Raw genomic sequence first — 21056 nt, 5'->3', positions numbered from 1 at the left:
ATACAACATAGGCAGTGTCATCTAGAATCCAGTGTCATCTCTGTATCATGATTAGTTGTTGGAGGAAGACTTTGGTATAGGAATAATGATCATCTATACTATTTTATGACACTTTTACATTTACAAAACACTTTAGCATTCTTTATTTCATTAGTTCCTCAGTGCCCTTACCCTTACACCCCGAATGAGGTAGTCAGATGGCTGTCTCATTATTCCCATTTGACACATGAGGAAATTGGGCTCTGTAGAAGTTAAAAGGCTTGACGAAGATCACACAGAGCTAGACTCTTCTCCAGTTGTCTGTGTGATGCTGGATAAATCATTTCACTTTTCCATACCTCAACTTCCTCATCTATAAAATGAGGTCAGGCTTAGTGACCTCCAGTTCTGCCAGTCTATATTCTGATAAGCTGTATTCTAGGATTCTTGCCAGCTTCGACATTCTATGTTCTAAAGCTTCTTCTAGATTTTAAACTCTGAGTTTTAAGGCTCCTTTCATTTCTGATAATCTGTGTTCTAAGATCCCTCCAAAACTGAGCATTTTATGTTCTAAAGTGTCTTCCAACTCTAGGATCTTACTTCCCTATGATTAAAACCTATGCAGGTATGACTGATACATTTTTCTAATTCTGTGGTCTTTTGCTTTCCTCCCACAGGAGACATCCGATATGATGAGGCAATGGGCTACCCAATGGTCCAGCAGTGGCGAGTCCGTAGCAACCTCTACCGTGTGAAACTCAGCACCATCACTCTCTCTGCAGGTGAGGGCCTCCAGTCTGAGAAGTAGGGACCAACAAAGAATAGCCATCCTCCTCTAGTTCAGATTGGTCCTTGATCTTTTTGATTTTAATGAATTTCCTGTCTCTCTATTTCACAGTCAAATAAAACAGTCATTGGAAGAAACACATACACACACACATACACACTTTCACATTAATGTAAAAGGTAGAAACTCATTGCACTGCCATATCAATATCAATACCAAACTGTAGCTCAACATGCCATATCAAACATACTAGTGTAACATAACAAACATATATTAAGTATATACTTTTTTTTTAAACACTGGATGGGATAAAATTTGTTTAGAAGATATGGTAACTACTCTCAAGGACTTACAGTCTAATTAGAGGATAACACCAATACTGACAATTATAATATGCAATATTACATAAGTTCATTATAGAAATGCAAAGTAAATTTTATATAATATGTGAATGAGGAGGCTATCTGAAAAAGTGGCATTTGAAGTGGGTTTCAAAGGATAAGTATGAATTCAAAAGATAAAGGGGGGATATAATTCCAGGTAGATAGATATAATTTCATATGCATATATGAAATATATATGAATCTGAATATATATTTGTAAGTGGTGTTGGGGGATAAGAGTGAGGGCATGTTCTTAGGGCAAAATATTCCAGTTTGTTGATGATATTGAGTATATGAAAGGGAGGAAGATAAGACTGTAAAAGTAAAATATCATTTGCTTGCCAGGCTGAGGAGTCTGATCTTTACTCACAGGTTTCCTTGTGTGCACTCTATGGTTGAATAGTCAAACACAGCAATACTTGGGAGCATCTCTTCACTCTGTACAATGGTGGGCACATGTGCCTTCTTGTGATAGGTAGCCTTGCGCTATGTATTCCAACCAAGAAAGTTAGTTGAGGTCAATGCTTATGAAGAGGGAAAATACGTGTAAATTCATAGTCTGTAATTGGTTGCATTCCAATTGGAGAGACAAGGCATACATGTACAAAGTGGTAATTTTACATGACAGGTTAAGATCATGTTTGAGATTTCATGGTTCAGATAACAAGGGCTCTAGGTCATAGAGAATGGAGATTAATGTTATCTAAAGCCTTCTAAATTATCATAGTGGGTTCCCTGAGAGTGCCAGGTTAATTTCTTGCCTAGCCCATTTTCTATGTAGCAACTTCTGTTGCACCATTTCCTTCCACTGAAATGTGTTTGACATAGGGCACAGGTTCTTAACCCTTTTCATTTCAAACACCCCTTTGTTAACCTGTTATGACCTATGAACTCCTCAGAAAAAGGTTATTTTAAATAATTAAAGGAAACACCAAATTTCAGTTTGATGTTAGTGAAAATAAAGTTATATTTTTCCCAGCCAAGTTCACAGATCTGTAGTCTACGGATCCTAAGAACTCCTAACATAGCAAGAAATATGCAATACTGACAATAGGTATAAAAGACAACTAGGTGTTAGGATACTTCTTTGTCCTATCCACAGTTTGGCAATTTACTTCCTACCCCATATTCCTACCTGCCTCTATCCAGTAGCAAAATGAGATCAGTTATACTTGCTACTGTGTTCTTAGAATGGATAGCTTCATCCATTGATGGTTTCAAAATATTCTGCCTCAACAGCTGAAAAGTGATGTATTATGAATCAGCATTATAGCTCTTAATTCTTAACACAATCAATAATCTTTTTAACATAGCCATATTAATTACTTAATGATGTAAATTAATTGATGTGATGTCAGTTGATGGAGAGGACTGTGTATTAATTAAATGTCCTTTCCCTGTGATGGGTGTTTTCCTTCATCCCTGCATCCCAACTCTCCCTCAGTTTAAGCTTGGAAATTATACTGCTCCATTTCTGTTAAAGCCATACAGGCACAACTTGCTTTAATTAATTAATAGTTTGGTCCCTGAAAAAGTGCTGTGTAAATCAAATATTTGTAAATTGAATCCTTTGCAAAATGCATGAAGGGAGCTTGGTATTTAATGGAAAAGTTCAGTGTGGCCTTTTCTATTTATTTCAAGGCTATTTTACTTAAGTGGCATATTGCTCTCACTGACAATAACTGAAACCCATCAACACCTTAGAAGATGGTCTTTGTAAGATGCTGTGAGTGAAAAAATTCATTACAAAGAGGCTAAACCTCTCTGAACTTATTTAAGCTGATTCCACCCCTGGGCTAAAACTAAACACCTTTTCAGTTTCGTAGAAACTGCCAGTAACTCATCACCTCTCTGCTGGTCTATTGTAATAGTCTTAAAATTGCTTTCCCCTCTTTTTGTCTTTCCCCACTTCCATCAATCCTCCACTCATCTATCAAACTGACCTTCCTGCAAGTGTAGATCTGTCCATGGCATCCCCCCTGCTCAACAAACTCAAGTGAGTCTCTATCACTTCTTGGATTAAATATAAACTTTTTGGTTTGGCATTTCAAGCCTTCACAACCTAGTTCTTTCTTACTACTCTAATCTTCTCACACTTAACTCCTCTCCCCACAATCTGCAATCCAGCTATACTAGCCAAATTGCTGTTCTTAAATCAAGACACTCCATCTATGGAGTTGGTGTTGGTACCAGCTGGCTCCCATGCCTAGAATAGTTTCCTTCCTCACTTCCACTTCAAAGCTTCCCTGACTTCCTTCAAGATTCAGCTCAACTCCCACCTTCTGCAAGAGGCCTTTCCCTAGCCCTCTACTGCAAATGCCTTCCCTCTGAAGTTAGCTTACATCCCCATGGCATGTATCTTACAGACGCTGTTGTTTGCATGCCATCTTCTTCATTGAAATGAGATGTTTTTGAAAGCAAGGACTGTGGTTTTCTCTTTCTTCATATCTCTAGCGCTTGGTACATTGCCTAGCATAGAATAGATACTTAATAAATCCATGTTGACTGACTGACATGGCCTTTGAGAACTCAATATTACATCTGTACCAGGAATAATTTTTATTAAATTATTCATTCAATATACACTTTGTGTAGCCTTTATACATAGTACCATATTGGATGTTATGGGACATAATATGAGATATGATCCCTGATGTCAAGGAGTTTACAGTTTAATTGGAGAGACAAGATAGGTGTACATTCAATTCAATTTAATTCAACAGGCATTTGTTAAGTACCATGCTATATGACAGGTATTAAGTGCTGAAGATATAAAGACAAAAGCAAAAATGTCCCTGCCTGTCAATATTCTATTGACAAGGGAAAAAAACTTGTACACAAATAAGTCCATAGAAAATACATTCAGAATAAGTAATTTGAGGGGGTAAGGATGAGGGAAAGCCTTTTGTGGGAAGTAACCCCTGAAGGACACTGGAGGCAGATCTAAAAAGGGAAAGTGTAATGGACATGGGCGCAGCCTGTGCTACATCATAAGAACAGGAAATGAAATGTCCTGTATGGGAATCAGCAGCTTGGTTTAGGAATAGGGAATAGGTTAGTTTGGTAAAGTGTGAGGGGAAGTAATATATAATCAGCTTGAAAAGAAAGGTTGGGGCCAGATTGGGAAGTACTTCAAATGTCAAACGGAAGAGTTTGTTTTCTATTCTAGAGGAAATACGATTCTTGTGCAAGGGAGGGACATTAAATCCTGTGCTGAAGAGTTATGATATAAGACAACATTACCAGGGAAATCACAAGGCAATATATGATTAAGTACTAAGCAGATGATACAGACACTAAGTTTTATAAGTTCAGTGGGGGAGATTTCTGTGGGTGGAAAAGGCTTCTTTTATTTTTAGAGGTGTATTGTTGTTGGTTTTTATTTTTTATTTTATATCATATTCATTTCCCTATATGCTTCTTCTCCCCCCCTTCCTTTCATCCCTTAATGGCATCCCTAGCCAGCAAACCTTCCTCTGTAATAACAATTAAAATAAAAGTTTAGGAAAACCAACATCAGCTATGTTTGAAAGTATATACAACATACATACTACATTCACAGCTGCCTCCCTTCCCACCTCACCCCAACCTCAGCCCAGGCCCTTCTTTATCTTTTAGGTTTCTTTTCAAGGGTCAGACTTGATCATTATAATTACACAAGGCTGAATTCCACATCTTAGTTGGTTTTTAAATCATAGTAATTTGGAAAGGCTTCCTGAACGAGCTGGGACTTGAGATGGACCTTAATTGATAAATACAGGGTATAGGAGAGGTAGAATTCTAGTCAGGTCTTGAGCAAGGGGAAAAGAGGCTGGAAAGTGAGACTAAGACTATAAGTTGCAGAGGCCTATATATGTGGACTTGAATTGGTAGAGGACAGTTCCTAGTGGAGCAGCTCCCTATACCAATGAAATCTTCTATATCCTCCTATGGCTGGAACAGAGCACCCTTGTTTTTAATGGCTAGGAAAAAAGATTAGAACCTTATTGCAAACAACCTCAAAAACCACCATGACACATAAGGATTTTATTCTGTCAGCAGTGGGGAGACAGTGAACGTTTGGAGTCAAAGAGATGATGTGATAAAAGTGACATTTGGGGCAGTTTTCTCTGATGGGAGATGATTAGATGTATTTGAAGAGAGAGAGGCCTATTCTAGAGTTGTTATAGTGTCTAGGTAATGAGAAGTAGCATAGCACAGTGCACAGAGTGTTGGATATGGAGTCAGGAAGATCTGAGTTGACCACACACACACACACACACACACACACACACACACACACACAGTAGAAGGAGACAAAGTTACATAGCTCTTTGAAAATCTTAAATCTTCATATAAGTTTATCAGTCAGAAGGCATTATAGAATAGTAAAGAGTGGTCCTTGGAGTCAGTAACCCTTTAACTCTGACATGTACTAGCTATAAGATCTTAAGTAAACCACTTATCTTCCCTATACCCTAAGTCAGTCTTAAAATAAGTCATAAAAGAGTTTCTAATCTGAATTGATAAAGGAATTTCCTCACCAGGAGTTCACTATACTAGTAAAAGTATAGGTAAGGTCTTAGCATAGTGCCTGTCAGACAGTAGGAACTTAATAAATGTTTATTGATTGATGTCTGGACCAAAACAAGACAATTATTTGTATTCTTGTTGGTGTTGCTATAGCAGTGGACATGGAAAGGAGAACATGGATGCTGAAAATATTTCCAAGGAAGGATCAGTAGGCTGTGATAAATTATTGGATGTTGGGGATACAGGAGGAAGAATCAAATATGACTGAGGTTTTGCACTTAGTTAACTGAGAGGGGGAGGACAGGGTTCAAAGTAGCCTTCTCAGTGGTCAGTAAAAACCTTCATCTTTGAACATCATTTAGCATTTTGTTTTGAAATTCTAATGCACTTTAAGCCTCATAGAATTTAGAGCTAGAAGTGACCTTAAAATTAATTTAGTCTATCTCCTTCAATTTCATTGACAAGGAAACTAAACCCAAGTGAAATTAAATGATTTCTCCAAAGATGCACAGGTAGTAAATAGCAGAGTAAAGATTTGAACCCAGGTCCTGTGGCTTCTATCCATCACTCTTTCCACTAAATCATATTGCTCCCTGTTGTTTTATATTACTTATTACCTGAATTTGCACATTAGTATCTCCCTACTAGGGATAGTAGGATAGAGATAGGATAGAGACTTCCATTTCATCCAAATTTGTTATCTTCTTCAGTGTCTGGCATGGTACTCTGCATTTAACAGGTGCTTATTTAATGCCCCTTCAGTAAAATAATGAATGAATGAAGCTGATGACTTCTTTCATTCACTGTCTTTCATAGGGATAGTTTAAATGTCTACTGGAACCTAAACTATTAAATGATTCTACTGACATCTCCCTGGTCTGGTGGCTCTGACTCCTTTGCCTCTTGTGTGCTCATCTCTTTGCCTAGGGTTCACCAACATCCTGAAGATTCTCGACAAAGAGAGCAGCCGGGAGGAGCTACTGTCCTTCATCCAGCATTATGGCTCACATTACATTGCAGAAGCCCTGTATGGATCTGAGCTTACCTGCATCATCCACTTCCCCAGCAAGAAAGTCCAACAGCAGCTATGGCTCCAGTATCAGAAAGGTAAGGTGAGCTCCGAACATGTGGCAGGACCCAGAAAAAGGGAACACAGTTTCCTGCTTGGTTTGCCCTTCGTACTTTCTCACAGTCCACTGGCTCAATTATTTAACTTAGCTTGGGGAAATGTTACCCAAAAAGGATTAGAGAAGGGGGAAGATTTTGGAGCCCACCTGACTTAGTGGAAAGAATAGGAGAGTCATTGCTTTTCCATCTGTGTGACCTCAGCTAAGTCACTTCCTCTCTCTGGAGCTCAGTTTTCTCATCTGTAAAGCAAGGGGCTTGGAGCAGATGATCATTGAGAAGCATTCTAGTATTTTTCAATTCAACCTTTCTATTTTCGTATTTTTCTGCATAGGTACTATACTTTCCAATTCTTTTCTAGTCCTTTTCCAACTACTGATTAACTATCTAACCTTGGGAAGCTGGCTTAATCTCTCTGGGCCTGTTTCCTCATAGCTAAAAGGAAGGGCTTAATCTAGAAATCTTTAACAATTATAACATGCTGTGAGTTCTGTCTCAGGCTCCCTGGGAAGGAGAAATCTAGTCCTAACACCTTTGCGATTTTGATCTTCTCTAATGTATGTGTGCTGCTCTCCTATCTCATCTGAATTCTGCTCATGGTTTTAACAGGATGTGAGGGCAGAATAAGTTTCATTGATACCTTTCCCCTACTAATTCTGTTCCACATACACACACACACACACACACACACACACACACACACACATACACACACACACACACACACACACAACACTCTAGGTTCCCCCCAGAAAGAGCTGTTATGATTTCATCATCTTAAAAGAAAGGGACAACAAACTTCAAATTTTACCTTTAGTCTTCTTATAATTCCGTATGGGATGTCCTATGGGAATGTCATAAGACTCTAGGAAGCATCTTGGAAAATATGTTGGATTTGTAGTCAAAGGGTAAAGTTCATATCATGGATCTGTTATTTATTCTCTACATGGCCAAGTCATCCAACCCTTGTTTATATCCATCTGCAAAATGAAAAGATTGTAGGAGAGCACTGCTAAAGTCTCTTCCAGAACTAAATATATGATTCAGTGGTGATCTCCTTTCCTGATGTGCTGGGAGTCATGAGATGCAGCTTCTAGGCCTGGCTCTACAGTTAGCTCACTGTGTGACCCTGGGCAAGTTACTTAACCTCTAAGATAGCATCTGGAAAAGAGAGAGCTTACTATATACCCTGCCTGCTTCCCAGAACAGAATCAATCAATCAGTGTTTATTAGGTGCCTACCATTGGAGGATATAATTAAAAAGAATGAAACAATCCCCATTTCCCAAGAGTTTGCATTCCAGTGTGGGAGATGAAAAAATATATACACATAGGTATATGCACATATATGAATATATGGCAAAAAGATAAAAAGCTAATAAATGCAAGTAAACACAAAATAGTGAAATACAAGGTAGTTTGGGAGGAAGGACACTAACGTTTAAGGGGGACCAGGAAAGTCTTCTTGCCAGTGATGGTACTTGAACTATACTTTCAAGCTTCCTTCTCTTCACAAGAGCTCCATATGATGTGAAGGTAAGGAGGGAGGGTCTTCCAGTGATGGGGATGGCAAGAGTAAAAGCATGGAAACAAGAGATTTAATATCTTATGGGAGGAACAGAGGGAGGGATTGTTTGGCAGGATGTCAGAGCATAAAGGTCTGAAAGATATAGGTTGTGATTAGGTTGTATAAGGTTTTAAAAGGTAAATACAAGAGGCACTGGGAAGTTACCAGAGTTGTATAAGTAGAAGAATCACAGGGTCAGATCTATTGCTTTTTTGTGCAGGGTATAGTTTGGACTGGAGTGGTGAGAGAATTGAGGCAGATTAGATAAATTATGGGATGGCACCTTAGAAAAGTTATTTTATAGTAACGAATTTAATACTAATTCAATCAGTCAGTCAATAATGTGTCAGGCACCGTGCTAAGTGCTCAGGATACAAAAAGAGACAAAGTCAGGCCCTGCCCTCAAGGAGATCACAATATAATGGGAAAAGCAGCTATTTATTAGCATAGTAGAAAGAATATCAGGTTCAGAATCAAGAGAAACCTGGATTAAAATCTTAACTGACACTGTATTATTTTGTCTCTCTGTGCCTTCATCTGTAGCATGGGTATAATACTTAACATTTCTGCTTTACAAGGTTGTTATGAGAACAATGTTTTCTAAGTCTTGAAGTACTAGAGATATATGAGTTGCCATTATCAGTTCTAAGGAGAGGTCCTCTGTGGCATATGGAAGCCATGAAAGGATTATAAATAACATTTCTCCTGGAGTAGGCCTAGTCTGACTCAGCCTAAAATTGTACCTCAAAACCCCAGACTTTCCCCTCTCCCTATATACATTAAGCCACCCACAATTCAGACTCAGACTTGGTCCTTGGAAACAGATACTACCTGCTATCAGACTGTCTCCCTAACCAAGGTCAGTGGAGCTCCCTTCCTTCCCTCTCCACCCCCACCTTCAATGCTGCATCCCTGAAAGTTGTGGGTGACTTGGAGAGGTTTATAGAAGTGTGACACATAATTGAGCTGTCTGGGAATAGCTTCGTTTTATAGCTGTGACAATGACAGTCTTTAAGGAAGTGTATTAAATCAATAGAAGACTCATTGAGCTACACTATAAATAACGAGACACATCATTAAACAGGGCAATAAACTTCAGGACTTTGAAGTAATACAATTAGGTTATGTTTATAAAAACTATGGTATCACTGTAGCCATCCAGGAGCTTATTTGTCTCATTCCTGTTCAGGGCTGAGACATTTCTTAGAATTTTTTCCTCCTCCTCTTTAGCTACCTTGAGCTCCTGGACTACTTCTAATCATATCGTTGCCTCCAACTCTCTCCTTCTCCCTGCTCTCCCCACCCACACATACGTACACAAGTCATTCTTAGAAGGATCTCAGTTTGGGAAGGTAAGTCCTAAAGCTATGATAGCACTTTGAGGAGAATCAGTTTGGCTGAGTAGAGTAGAAAGAACACTGGGCTATGAATCAGGAGACCTGCTACTTCTTGTGACCTTGGACAAATGTCCTCTCTGGACTTTAGTTTCTTCCTCTATAATGGGTTGGAAAGAGTCAGACATGACTGAAAAGGACTAAATAACAACAAGAACTAGAATAGACATTGGAAATATTCTCCCTTTGTGACCCCATTTGGGGTTCTTTTGGCAAAGATACTAAAGTGGCTTGCCATTTCCTTTTCCAGCTCATTTTACAGATGAGGAAACTGAGGCAAATAGGGCTTATTTGCCCAGGGTCACAGAGCTAGTGTCTGAGGTTAGATTTCAACTCAGGAAGATTAGTCTTCCTGTTTTTAAACCCAGGGCTCTATCCACTATGCTACTTAGCTCTTGGATATCTATGAATCTATGAAGACAAATTAGGTAAAGAGCTTCTGGCATCTGGGAGCAGAGGAGAAAAATTTATGCTGACTGCACAACTTTGCTTGACTGTGTATACTGTCCCCATTCGCAATTAGGGAGTAGAAAGAACACAGAATTTACAGTTAAATTACATTTGAATTCCTTATCTAGGTAAGTTAGTAAACCTCTTCTGGGTTCAGTTTTCTCATCTGTAAAATGATGAGGTTGGATTACATGATCTTTAAAGCCCCTTCCAACTCTGAATCCCTTCATCTTAAACCCCAAATTGTTCCTTTCTATTGGTCTCATTCCACTCAGTACTTATAGGTTTCAACTTCTGACTCAGGAAAACCTCATCATTAACCTGCCTTAAAACCCCCCATGGTGATATAATTGGGGCACACCTATCCGAAGGACATAAAGAGTTCTTTCTTTTGTCCTTCTACATTCTATATTCACTGTTGGTGGAGGATGAGGCTGAATGCATTCAAATTAACCAACTGTTTTGGGATGCTGAAGTTTCAGCTCTTTTCTCTTGGAGAAAGCAATTATCAAGACTTTTCTAGTGAAGGAATATTCCAGTATCTTTGTTCTGCCAGGTGTCTGCAAAGATCTTATTACTGCTTTTGAAAAGGCTTAAGGAGAGAAAGAAAAGAAAGATGGGAAAAGAAACAGGGACAAAGAAGAAGAGAGAAGCAAAGAAGAGGCAGTTGGGAACAGAGCGGGACAAGGAAGAGACACAGATAATGCTAGAGATAGAGACAGAGATAGAGAAAGAGATGGGGAGAAATATTCATGTATGTGCATATGCCTATCTTTTCCAAATTGTAGAAAACTGAGTACTTCATAAATTCTTTGCAAAGAGCATTCTGCTGCTGCACTGTGTCATACTCTTGAGCCTCCAGCCAGAAAATCAGCTGCATATCCTTACCAATAAATGTCTGTCTCTACTTTTAAAAAGTATTTTATCTCTCTTATAATTTCTCAAGTCTGTCCCAGGGAATGAATTCCTACATTTTCATTTGAATTGCAATGAAGTTTTCAATGTGGGCTGGAACATTCGTTGACAAAGTTAGGGCTGTTTGTAAGTCAGCACTGGGACAGAAGCGAAGGAGGGGATGAAACATCATCTTTCTTTCAAGGAGGGACATTGACCTTGAGAAACTTCCCAGGAGGTCCTGCTCCAAAATCGGTTAATCAGACTTGAAAAGGGTTCAAGGCCTGGAACCACTAAAGAGTTTTGCTATCAAGGGTCATTTCTGATTAACCAAAAATTTAGGCTGCTAGGGACAAACCAAGAAAACTTTTGAAAATAAAGCTTTAGATTATGGTAAGGGAAGGGATATAAATGATTCTAACTTGCTATTTTAGGAGTCGTTCATTCATTTAACAAACATTTATTAAGTGCCTATTCCATGTAAAAGACTTTGATAGTCCCTGGGGGAGAAGGTGGAAGAAGCTTTGAAGATTAGATAAGATAGTTATGGTGGCAAAGGATTCAGAACAGGAAAGGATATAGGAGATCATCTAATTCAACCTCTTCTTATAATAGATGAAGAATCCAAGACCCCAGGGAAGTTGAGACCTCCTCATCATCTTCATCACCATAATAACTAATATTTATACAGATCTTTAGAAAGAAACATTACAGGTATTGTCTCCTTGGTTCTTTAGAACAAATCTGGGGTATTAGGTAGTACATGAATTATTACTCCTTGTGAAACAAGGAGTTTTACAACTCAGGAAGGAGACTCAGAAAAGGACAATGACTTGTCTGATATCACCGAACTAGTAAATGGCAGGTCTCAGTTTTGGACTTCTGATTTCCAGTCTTTCCAATCTTGCAGCTTCCCTAAGGGAATTTACTGTGGAGTTGAGGGATAAGGCACAGACACAGGTGACTTGTTGAGGGTCTAGGGGCAATTAATGATTGATTAAGACAGGAATCAATAGGTAGAGCTAGTCAACTTCCTCAGCAACAGGGAAAGACAGTACAATATGTAGTTAATTAAACATACATACTCCCACGGGACTGCCATTTCTCTGAGATGAAAATAGAGAAGAGAAAAAATATATATATTCCTAATTTTAGATTGTGCCCATCTGCAGCAGAACTTCCCGGTCCATTCCTCATAAATCTTAATGAAGAACAACAAAAAGCTCTTTTTTTCAGGGTTTCTTAACCTAGGATCTATGGAATTATTTATTTATTTATTTAGATAGATAGGTAGATAGGTAGATAGATAGATAGATAGATAGATAGATAGATAGATAGATAGATAGATAGATAGATAGATGATAGATAGATAGATAGAAATTGATGGAGAGAAAGGGAGAGGCAAACTGTAATTCAGTATAATTGAGTATTTTATTGTAAGCTTTCAAAAACATTCTGAAAAGGGGTCCAAGTTGTGAAAGGAATCCAGAACACACATACACACATACACACATACACACACATGTTAAGAAGCTCCACTTCAAATCTAATGGACATTTTCCTTTCTGACTTTGACTTTGACCTCTTGGGCTGAGGAAATCTAATGGATTAGGGCTTCCAGTGTTTGTAAGGGGTAGTGGAAAGGAAGCAGACATCATAGACTCACTGATCACCCAACTCAACCTGTAATCCCACACATTGGCCTGGAGTTTGTTTCATGTGATTTTGGGGTTGTTTTATTTTGTTTTATTTCATGATTTCTTAGAGCCATACATCTCTTTTCTCTCTGTGTTACATATTTCTGATGTGGACCTGGGTCAGTGAGAATGAGTGAGCAAGAAAGAGCAGAAGATAAGAAAACCAAGTAATAACCTTTCACGTAGCAGTAACATTTCAAACTTCAGTTTTCTGAAAAAATATGCTACAAAGGCTGTGTTGGCATATGTTAAATGTATGCAAATTATATGCAGATACATGCATGGAATTGGTCTTTCTACACATCTTACACACCTGCATGTGGCAGAGTAAGAAATTCTTCAAATCAAGGTCTCATCCTTTGCAAAGTTTAGTCATCTTGCTAACCTTTTGAGGACCTTTGTGCTGTGTTATCATTATAATCACAGAGCCAAAATCAAACATATCAGGGCTATAGTTATTTTCACAGGATCATAGGATCTCGGAGTTTACAGAGGAGTTCAGAAGATGTAGAGACACCTGAAAGGGAATCCATACCACCCCAACAAATGGTTATATGGCCTTCAAGCTTCTGTATGTACATTTCCAGTGATGGAGAACTCACTGTCCCAAAGTCTACTTCAGGACAACTCATGTTGTTTACAGAATTACAGAATTTTAGGGTTAGGAGGGGTCTCAGAAATAATCTAATCTAACCCATGCCCTCACAAGTATTCTTATTACACAGCTGACAAGAATCATCTACTCCAGAAGTAGGGAACCTGGGGCCTTAAGGTCATGTGTGGCCCTCTAGGTTCTCAAGTGCAACCCTTTGACTGAATCCAAACTTCACAGAACAAATCCCTTTAATAAAAGGATTTGTTCTGTAAAACTTGGACTCAGTCAGAAGGCTGTACCCAAGGACCTAGAAGGCCACATGTGGTTTTGAGTCTACAGTTTGCCCATCCCTGATCTAGCCTCTGCCTGAAGATCTCAAATGAAGGAAAATTCACTACCTTCTGAGACAGAACCTTTTGCTTTTGGACAGCTCTAATTGTTTAGAAGCCAAAATTTGTTTATAACTTCCACCCATTACCTCTAGTTTTACTTCATCCTAGAACTAAACAGAACAAGGTTAAACCCTCTTCCATGTAACAACTGTCATGTCTCCCTGGGCCTTCAGGATAAATGTATCCTTTCCAGGATAAACATCCTCCTCCCCAGTTCCTTCAGAATGTTCAGGTTCTCGTAGTCTATGTTTCTGAGTCACTTCATGATTGTGGTTATCTTTCTAAATGGGCTCCAGTTCACCAATATCCTTCCTATAACATGTAGCCTTAAGAACTGAACATGTTACACCAGATGTAGTCTGATAAAGAAAAAGCAGAATAGTGTGTGTATGTGTGTATACATGTGCATGCATGCACTTGACTAAAAGATGATTTTATGGAGAACTCACACAGAGCAAATGCTCACATGGTGGTCAGAAGAAGTGATACAAAGAAACTCTCAAAGTCTCTCTTAAGAACTCTGGAACTGATCGTGTGACATGGGAGACACCGGCACAGGACCACCCAGCATAGTGTGCCCTCATTAGAGAAGGTGCTATACTCTCTGAGTAAAGCAAAATTGAAGTAGCTCAAAAGAAATGCGAGATGCACAAATTTAGAGAATCCACCCCAAACATTCACATGGACTATTTGTGCCCAACCTGTGGTGTAGTATTCCAAGTCACATTGGTCTGATCAGCCAAAATTGGACACATTTTAACTTGATTCTAACAAAGTTATATGGTTTTGTTCCTCTTCGAGAATGAACAACATTATATTTATATGTGTGTTTGTATGTACATACCCAGATAAGGTCATGAAGAGTCAAACATGACTGAAATGACTGAATGAAAATAAAAAGATAAATATGAAGCTAATTTATACAAATTAAGTAGAAACACTCTACTAGGAATTTGGAGACATGAGTTCTAAGTTCCAAATTTGCTTTTGAATACCAAAGTTATGTTCTTGGATAAGTTACTTTTCCTCTTTCTCTGAAATTCTGTTGCTTCTTCTGTGAAAGGAAAGATCTAGCCTCTCTAGTGTCCCAGCCAGTTCTAACATTCTGTGATGCTCTGTTCTTGATTCTGAGGTGTCAAAATTCATCTTGCACATAGTGATTTGGAGAATCTTGCTATGGGAAAATATCAAGTGGTAGCAGGCAGGAAATAAAGAATTCCAATTTCCTGTGTGTGTCTGAACATGTGCTAGTGTACTTCACTTTACACAATAAATGTATTCCATAGAAAGTTTCTGTAAATTGAACCCTATCTTTACCCTGATTGACACGTAATTTCAGAGATGTTTTATCATTACTTTAATGATTTTCAGTTGGAAATGGTGCCACTTTAATCTTGAGTTTCTCTGCTGTTATCCTCCTCAGTCTTTCTTTTTAAAAATCAAACACATGTTATAGTGAAAATTGTAATAAATGTGGGGTCAGTGTATCTGAGTTCGAATCCTAGGTCTGCTATTTCCTATACTGTGTTCATAGGAAAGTCACTTAAACTTTCTATGTCACAGTTTCCTTATCTGTAAAATCAAGAGATGGAATTAGATGACTCTAACTCAAAAATACTAGGATGCCATGTGGAAACAGAATAGGATTGTTATTCTTGCTCTGCCAGTAATGTGTTCACTAAGTCACTTTAACTCCTTGGACTTGGTTTCCTGATCTATAAAGGGAGGATTTAATTAGATGACTTGAAGGTTCCATTCCTATTAAAGGATTCTCTGACAAAGTTTATCATCATTTGAATGCAAATACATGATATTCCTTGGAGAACTGTATTCTGTAATCTCACTATACAGAGAGAAGGGGAACACTCTGGTATTAGTACTTAGTACTGACCCCTCCAACTCTATCCTTGTTCTTCCCTGCCTCCATCTCTCTCACAAATTGATGGAGTTGGTCTTTTTTGTTTCTCTAATAAGGAACAAGTCTGGAAGTTCCATCCACTCCATCTTACAATCTGTGTATGCCACCGTGTAAAAAGTAATCAACTCCTTTGCCAGGCTGTTTCCATCGATGGCAGGGCCACCAGTTGGCAGGCTGCCCATCTCCTAGCAGCCAGTTTCCTCCCCCACCATCGCCCCACACATAGACTTCTTTCCACAGGGAACATTCCTTGGAGGCCTTCAGTTCCACTGGAGTCTGAAGTTTTTTTCCCTCTCAGGGGTGAGAGACAAGGACTGATTGAGAGGTTGAGAGATTGAGAACAAGCAGATTGTTTATCCTCTTGTTCACCCAAATCCAAAAAAACTGAGGGATTCAGTTATGAGTATAGGGGAAGGGAATTGTCAGAAGTGGCCAATCCCTTTGTGCTAGATTGGAAAGAGGTTTGAACTCAGAGACAGAAAAAAGGCTTAGATTTGGCTCCTGATATTTCCACTTAATAACCTATTTCTTGACTTGTTTATTCATTCAGTAAGTAGGGACAATAACATTCTAGCTTCCTGCCTCAGGAATGTCTTGAGGCTCTCATCTATTTCTCATTTGATAATGTATATCAAAAGCATATTCTACTATTAAAACATTCTGAAAAAGCTTCAATAACTTAAAACTAAGTTTTAAGGCATGGAAGCTTTTGGGGCACCTATATAAATTGTAAGCAATTATCATCTTCAAATTGTTAAAAAAAATTAAACTTTAATGTGCTATATAATTGAGTCATCATCATTGTCATCTAGTGAATAGGCAGTGAATTCATAAAATCCTGAGTTTTTCCTCTGGCTCTACCTTGAAATAACCTTTTGCAAGTCATCACCTCTCTAAGTATTATTTTCCTAATCTGTACAAATGAAAATAATGCTTTTATTGCCTCTCAACTTTGATACCATGTTATAGAGAGGAACAATGTGTCTCCAAAATGGCATAAATTATTTAAGGGGGATAGAGAAAGATACATGATTATTTGTAATCATTGTGGGTGTTTATTACAACTACTACTTAATCCAATACTTCAAAACTTCTGTGATCTCATAGGTGTGAATTGTCTTTCCAGCAACACAGATTGCCTCCCTTGCATGATTACAAGTGGCTGAAATTCTTAATAACTTAATGGCAAACCTTCCACAGATGAAGGCCTCCAAACTTAGCTTGGTTGGTCCTTGAAAGACAGATGCACAATCTGCCACTGGGTTTTTTCCAGTTTACTAGGTCCTGGCATGGTTAAAGTCTTGTGGCAGTATCTTTGAGACCCCTGTGTCACCTCTGTGTCATGAGGCTCCACAATATAACTTTTGGTAGAGGAGGATTCCTACTAACACTGGTACTACTCCTCATCCTTACCCTTTGAACCAGACAACTAAATAACAACATTCTGTCTAAGCCAAGGTTCAAATGAAGTCAAATTTAACCTAAAAATCCTCACTTTCTGTCTCCCAATTATGATGTCAACTGGGTCTCCTGACTAGGCTATGTAATTTATTGACTAGAGCTCTATGGTAGATCATTGGGGTAGACAGTCAGCAAGAAACTCAGAAGGGAGAAGCAGAAAGGTTGAGAACCTAAAGCTAGGCTAAGCCATAAGGTCTTTGAAGGTCATTTGATAGCAGTGGGATACTTTGCATAAAGGAGGCTGGGAATTTTACCTCAGGAACTTAATAGAGAAATGGAAGCTATCTCTATTTCACATCAGTTCAATTCAACTCAATCTCAGTTTCAGAAAGTAAAATCTATATTGAGTAGTCTATCTATAATAGGTACTGTGGGGCTGAAGGGGGTAATTGGGATATAGAAAAACTGATCAGATTATATCTATGGCCTACTTTTAGATAGTACATTTTAGGAAGCAATGTTGACAAAGTGGAGTTGCATAGAGAGGTCAGAAAGGGAAGATAACTCCAAACCATGGCCTCCAAGTTTCCTTGAAATAAACTGAGATGTTTAGTCCAGAGAAGAAAAGACTTGAGTTGGGGTAATGGCAAGTATAAAAGATTGCTAGATCTAAAAATCCTAAGAGCCTCCATGAGGAAGAGGTTTTAAACTTATACTGCTTTATCCCTGGCAATAAAAACAAGTACTGATGGTAGAAATTACAGGCAGGCAGATTTCAGCTCAGTTTAGGGGAAGACATCTAGAGTTGTTCAAATAGAAACAGGTTTTCTTGTGAAGTTCATGGTGCATAGAATTTTGAGCTAGAAGGACCCTAGAAATCACATAGTCCAACAAATCCATTTTACAGATGAGGAAACTGAGACTCAGAGAAGTGACCCTTCCTCAAGATCATACAATTAGTATTTCCTGTGGTATGGATTAACTCTTCTTGGCCAATTCCAGCTCCCAGCCTCAGAAGTTCTCCTGTGAATTGGCAATGCTTTTTATTCATAGTAACAGTCATGATAGAAAACTTAAAATTACTTGCCTGCTGAGACTTGAATATAAGAATAAATTAATTACTTAAACCCTATAACATCCACAATGGTTAGCCCTATGCTGGACATTCAGTTGTTTGATTTAAACTGGACTGGTGAAAATTCTTAATGTGCTTTTTTTTCTTATTTTCTTCTCCAAAAAAAATGAAAGTGGTTAATTTGGAAGAATGAGGAGAGTGACAAACATTATAAGTACATTTTGGCTAGAAGCAACGAAAAGGTTGTCCGAGGGCCAGGTGGATTTAAGTCTAGAGTACCTGGGAACACTTCAGTTGTCAGGTGGTAAAGTTAGTGGTGGTGAAGAGGTCAGTGGTTTCTTAGGCAGGCATTGGAAATCAACTTGACTATAGATCCATTTCATCTGATAGTCTTCATTCTCTTGGTGTGCCAGAAAGAGGCTCTAATCACCCTTTGTAAGATGTCTCAATACTTGACATCTACTGTGACTAGAGACTAGTGAAGAGAAGAGTAGGTAGATCCTACTCACCCGCAGGTGCAATGGAAGATTATTGGAAATTTAGTAAGAGACTTGAATGGAAAGTATTGTAACTATACAGCATCACTTTATCCTCACAGCCTCAGTTTCCTCATTTGCAAAATGAGGGAGATAGTCTATATCTGGAGTTCCCAAGGTCTGTGAATCTTCCATATACATATTTTATATATATGCCTTATGTATATATATTTCACTTTATATGTATACTTTATATATATTTGACTATATTTCAATATAATTGGTTTCCTTTGTAATCCTTTGTGTTTTATTTTGTATATTTGAAACCATTATTCTAAGAAGAGACCTCTGACCATAGACCTCACTGGACTGACAAAGAAATCCAGGACACAATAAATGCTAATAACCCTTAAAGGTGGGGAGGGGGAAACCTGCAGTCTTGAGGCCACATGTGGTCTCCTGCCTTAGATTAAATGCAGCTTTATACCCAATGACCTTATGATTTCTAATCCCTAACCCTTAATCTCCTCCCCATTTACATGCTACACTTATTGCCCATGGAGAAGGGCGAGAGAAGTCATCCCATCTGTGAAAGAGGCCTACAGTCCAGGTATAAGTAGTATTCGCATAAGTTCCCTGAGTGAAATATACCCAGATAACCTGAGCAGAATTCCATCTAATTAGATATTTTGCTTAGGCCTCTCTTTATGGGTACAGCATGATATCATGAATAAAGTGATAACAACAGAGCCAGAAGATGGGTTCAAATTCACTTGCTCCTTCTGTCACCATGGATAAAACACTCACCCTCACAGTCTTGGTTGCTTACTCTATAACACAGAGATAAGAATATATGTAGTACCTATATCATAGGCCTAAAGCACTTTGCAGAATTAAATATGCTATGTAAAAGTGAGTTACTATTATTAAAGCCAAAGGGAATAATAAGTACTCTGATTTATACAATAGTTTAAGTATAAAGCCAGTTCTTTATAACTGTGAAATAGGTGCTGCCATTTGCCCAATTTTACCTAACTAGGCATTGGTGGCCAGAGACCAATACATCGCCCAGCATCTTGCTTCCTTCATCTAGCCAAACTATTTTTTACCCCTTCCCAAGCACCTGCATTTTAAATTAATTCTTTATTATCATCTGAAGATGTCTGTTCCTGGAAAATACACAACTACAGTTACATTGGCTTCACTGTATAGGAGTGTCCTAAGTTGGGAGCCTATTGGATACCTCCTCAAGACACTGCAGTATGATGGAAAGAGCACTTAGTTTGGAGTTAACAGGGAGCTCAGCTTGAGAACCCCACCTCTCATATTTGACTAGCTTTGTGACCAAGGAAACAAATTTCTCTGAGCCCCGGTTTCTCGACTGTGGTATTTACTTCACAGTGTTGTTGTGATGACTGAAAGAGTGAACATGTGCAACACATTTTGGAAACCTCAAAATACTATATAAATGTTAGCTGTTATTAGACCTTTTAGGGCTCAGATGTTTTGCCAGAATGTCCTAAGGGAATCCAAGAGTTCCTCTTACTGTAACCTTAATTTAGTTGATCTCTAAACTCTGACTTTTGGCTCCAAAGTCCTGACTTTCTTGATCACTCTGAACCATCCAGGTTACCTAGGTTAAGAGATCTTTTTGCATCAGTTCCTAACTACCCATTCTCGCTGTTGCTTCTGTTTGTATGGAAAATGGCAGTGGTAGGAACTGTTAATTAATAATTCAAGACAACAAATATACAAATTAAGGAGCCAAAATCCTCATAATGATGGATAGGGCTTGGAATACTGAGGTTAGAAAATATTGAAGTTTGGATTAGCTTTAGAGGATTAGGTGAGGCACTTTTAAAGTGAAGGACTGTTTGACTTACGGCCCTGCTATTTAATTTATGTTTTGACTTGCTAAAGCCATTTAAGCTCTCTAGGCCTCAGTTTCCTCATAGGTAAAATAAGGGGGTTGAACTAAAATAATCTACAAGATCTCTTCAGCTCCAGATTCTATGATCCTAGGAATTCCTGGACCAAAAGGAGAGTTCCAGCAGGACTGATCAGTGAAGCATCTGATCCCCAGGGAATCCAAGGTCTTCAATGAGGCACCTACCAATATCTATTTCCTTGGAAGTCTAAATGGTGCCAGATGGAGGGAGGAGAACAAAAGTAATCAGGGAAAAGAGGGCAGCTACTCACCAGGCATGGTGATGACTATTATCAAAGAGTGAGACAAGCCACATTCTGTAAACTGGTTGGAAGGTAGGGATTTGAGAATATTAGGACCAAAAAGAAGAGTGAAAAAAGAATCAGACTGGACAGTGTCAGAGGCCCAGAAAGGCTGGCAGGAATGATAACTATATTAATAATGCTTATACAATGCTTCAAGTCTTTTAATAATGTACATTTTTA

The 21056-nt window shown here is 38.5% G+C and overlaps 1 protein-coding gene and 1 long non-coding RNA gene across 2 annotated transcripts in view; one reads left to right on the top strand and one right to left on the bottom strand.

Moving 5' to 3' along the window:
- Positions 1-8009, bottom strand: part of LOC140519063 (uncharacterized) — an 80026-nt gene extending 72017 nt beyond the window's left edge. The window contains exon 1 of the long non-coding RNA XR_011972086.1: positions 7598-8009. This is a non-coding gene — a long non-coding RNA (uncharacterized lncRNA). The remainder of the gene's footprint in view (positions 1-7597) is intronic.
- The window catches only part of ASTN2 (astrotactin 2), a 1124306-nt gene that overhangs the window by 706311 nt on the left and 396939 nt on the right, over positions 1-21056 (top strand). Inside the window, exons 15-16 of the mRNA XM_072631748.1 lie at positions 657-761; positions 6589-6768. Coding sequence (XP_072487849.1) covers positions 657-761; positions 6589-6768 — 285 coding nt within the window. The remainder of the gene's footprint in view (positions 1-656; positions 762-6588; positions 6769-21056) is intronic.

The sequence above is a fragment of the Notamacropus eugenii genome, chromosome 1 (genome assembly GCF_028372415.1).
Source record: "Notamacropus eugenii isolate mMacEug1 chromosome 1, mMacEug1.pri_v2, whole genome shotgun sequence".
In the NCBI taxonomy this organism is placed as follows: Eukaryota; Metazoa; Chordata; class Mammalia; order Diprotodontia; family Macropodidae; genus Notamacropus; species Notamacropus eugenii.
Note: the sequence above shows the minus strand (reverse complement) of the source record. Positions and strands in the feature narration are given on the sequence as shown.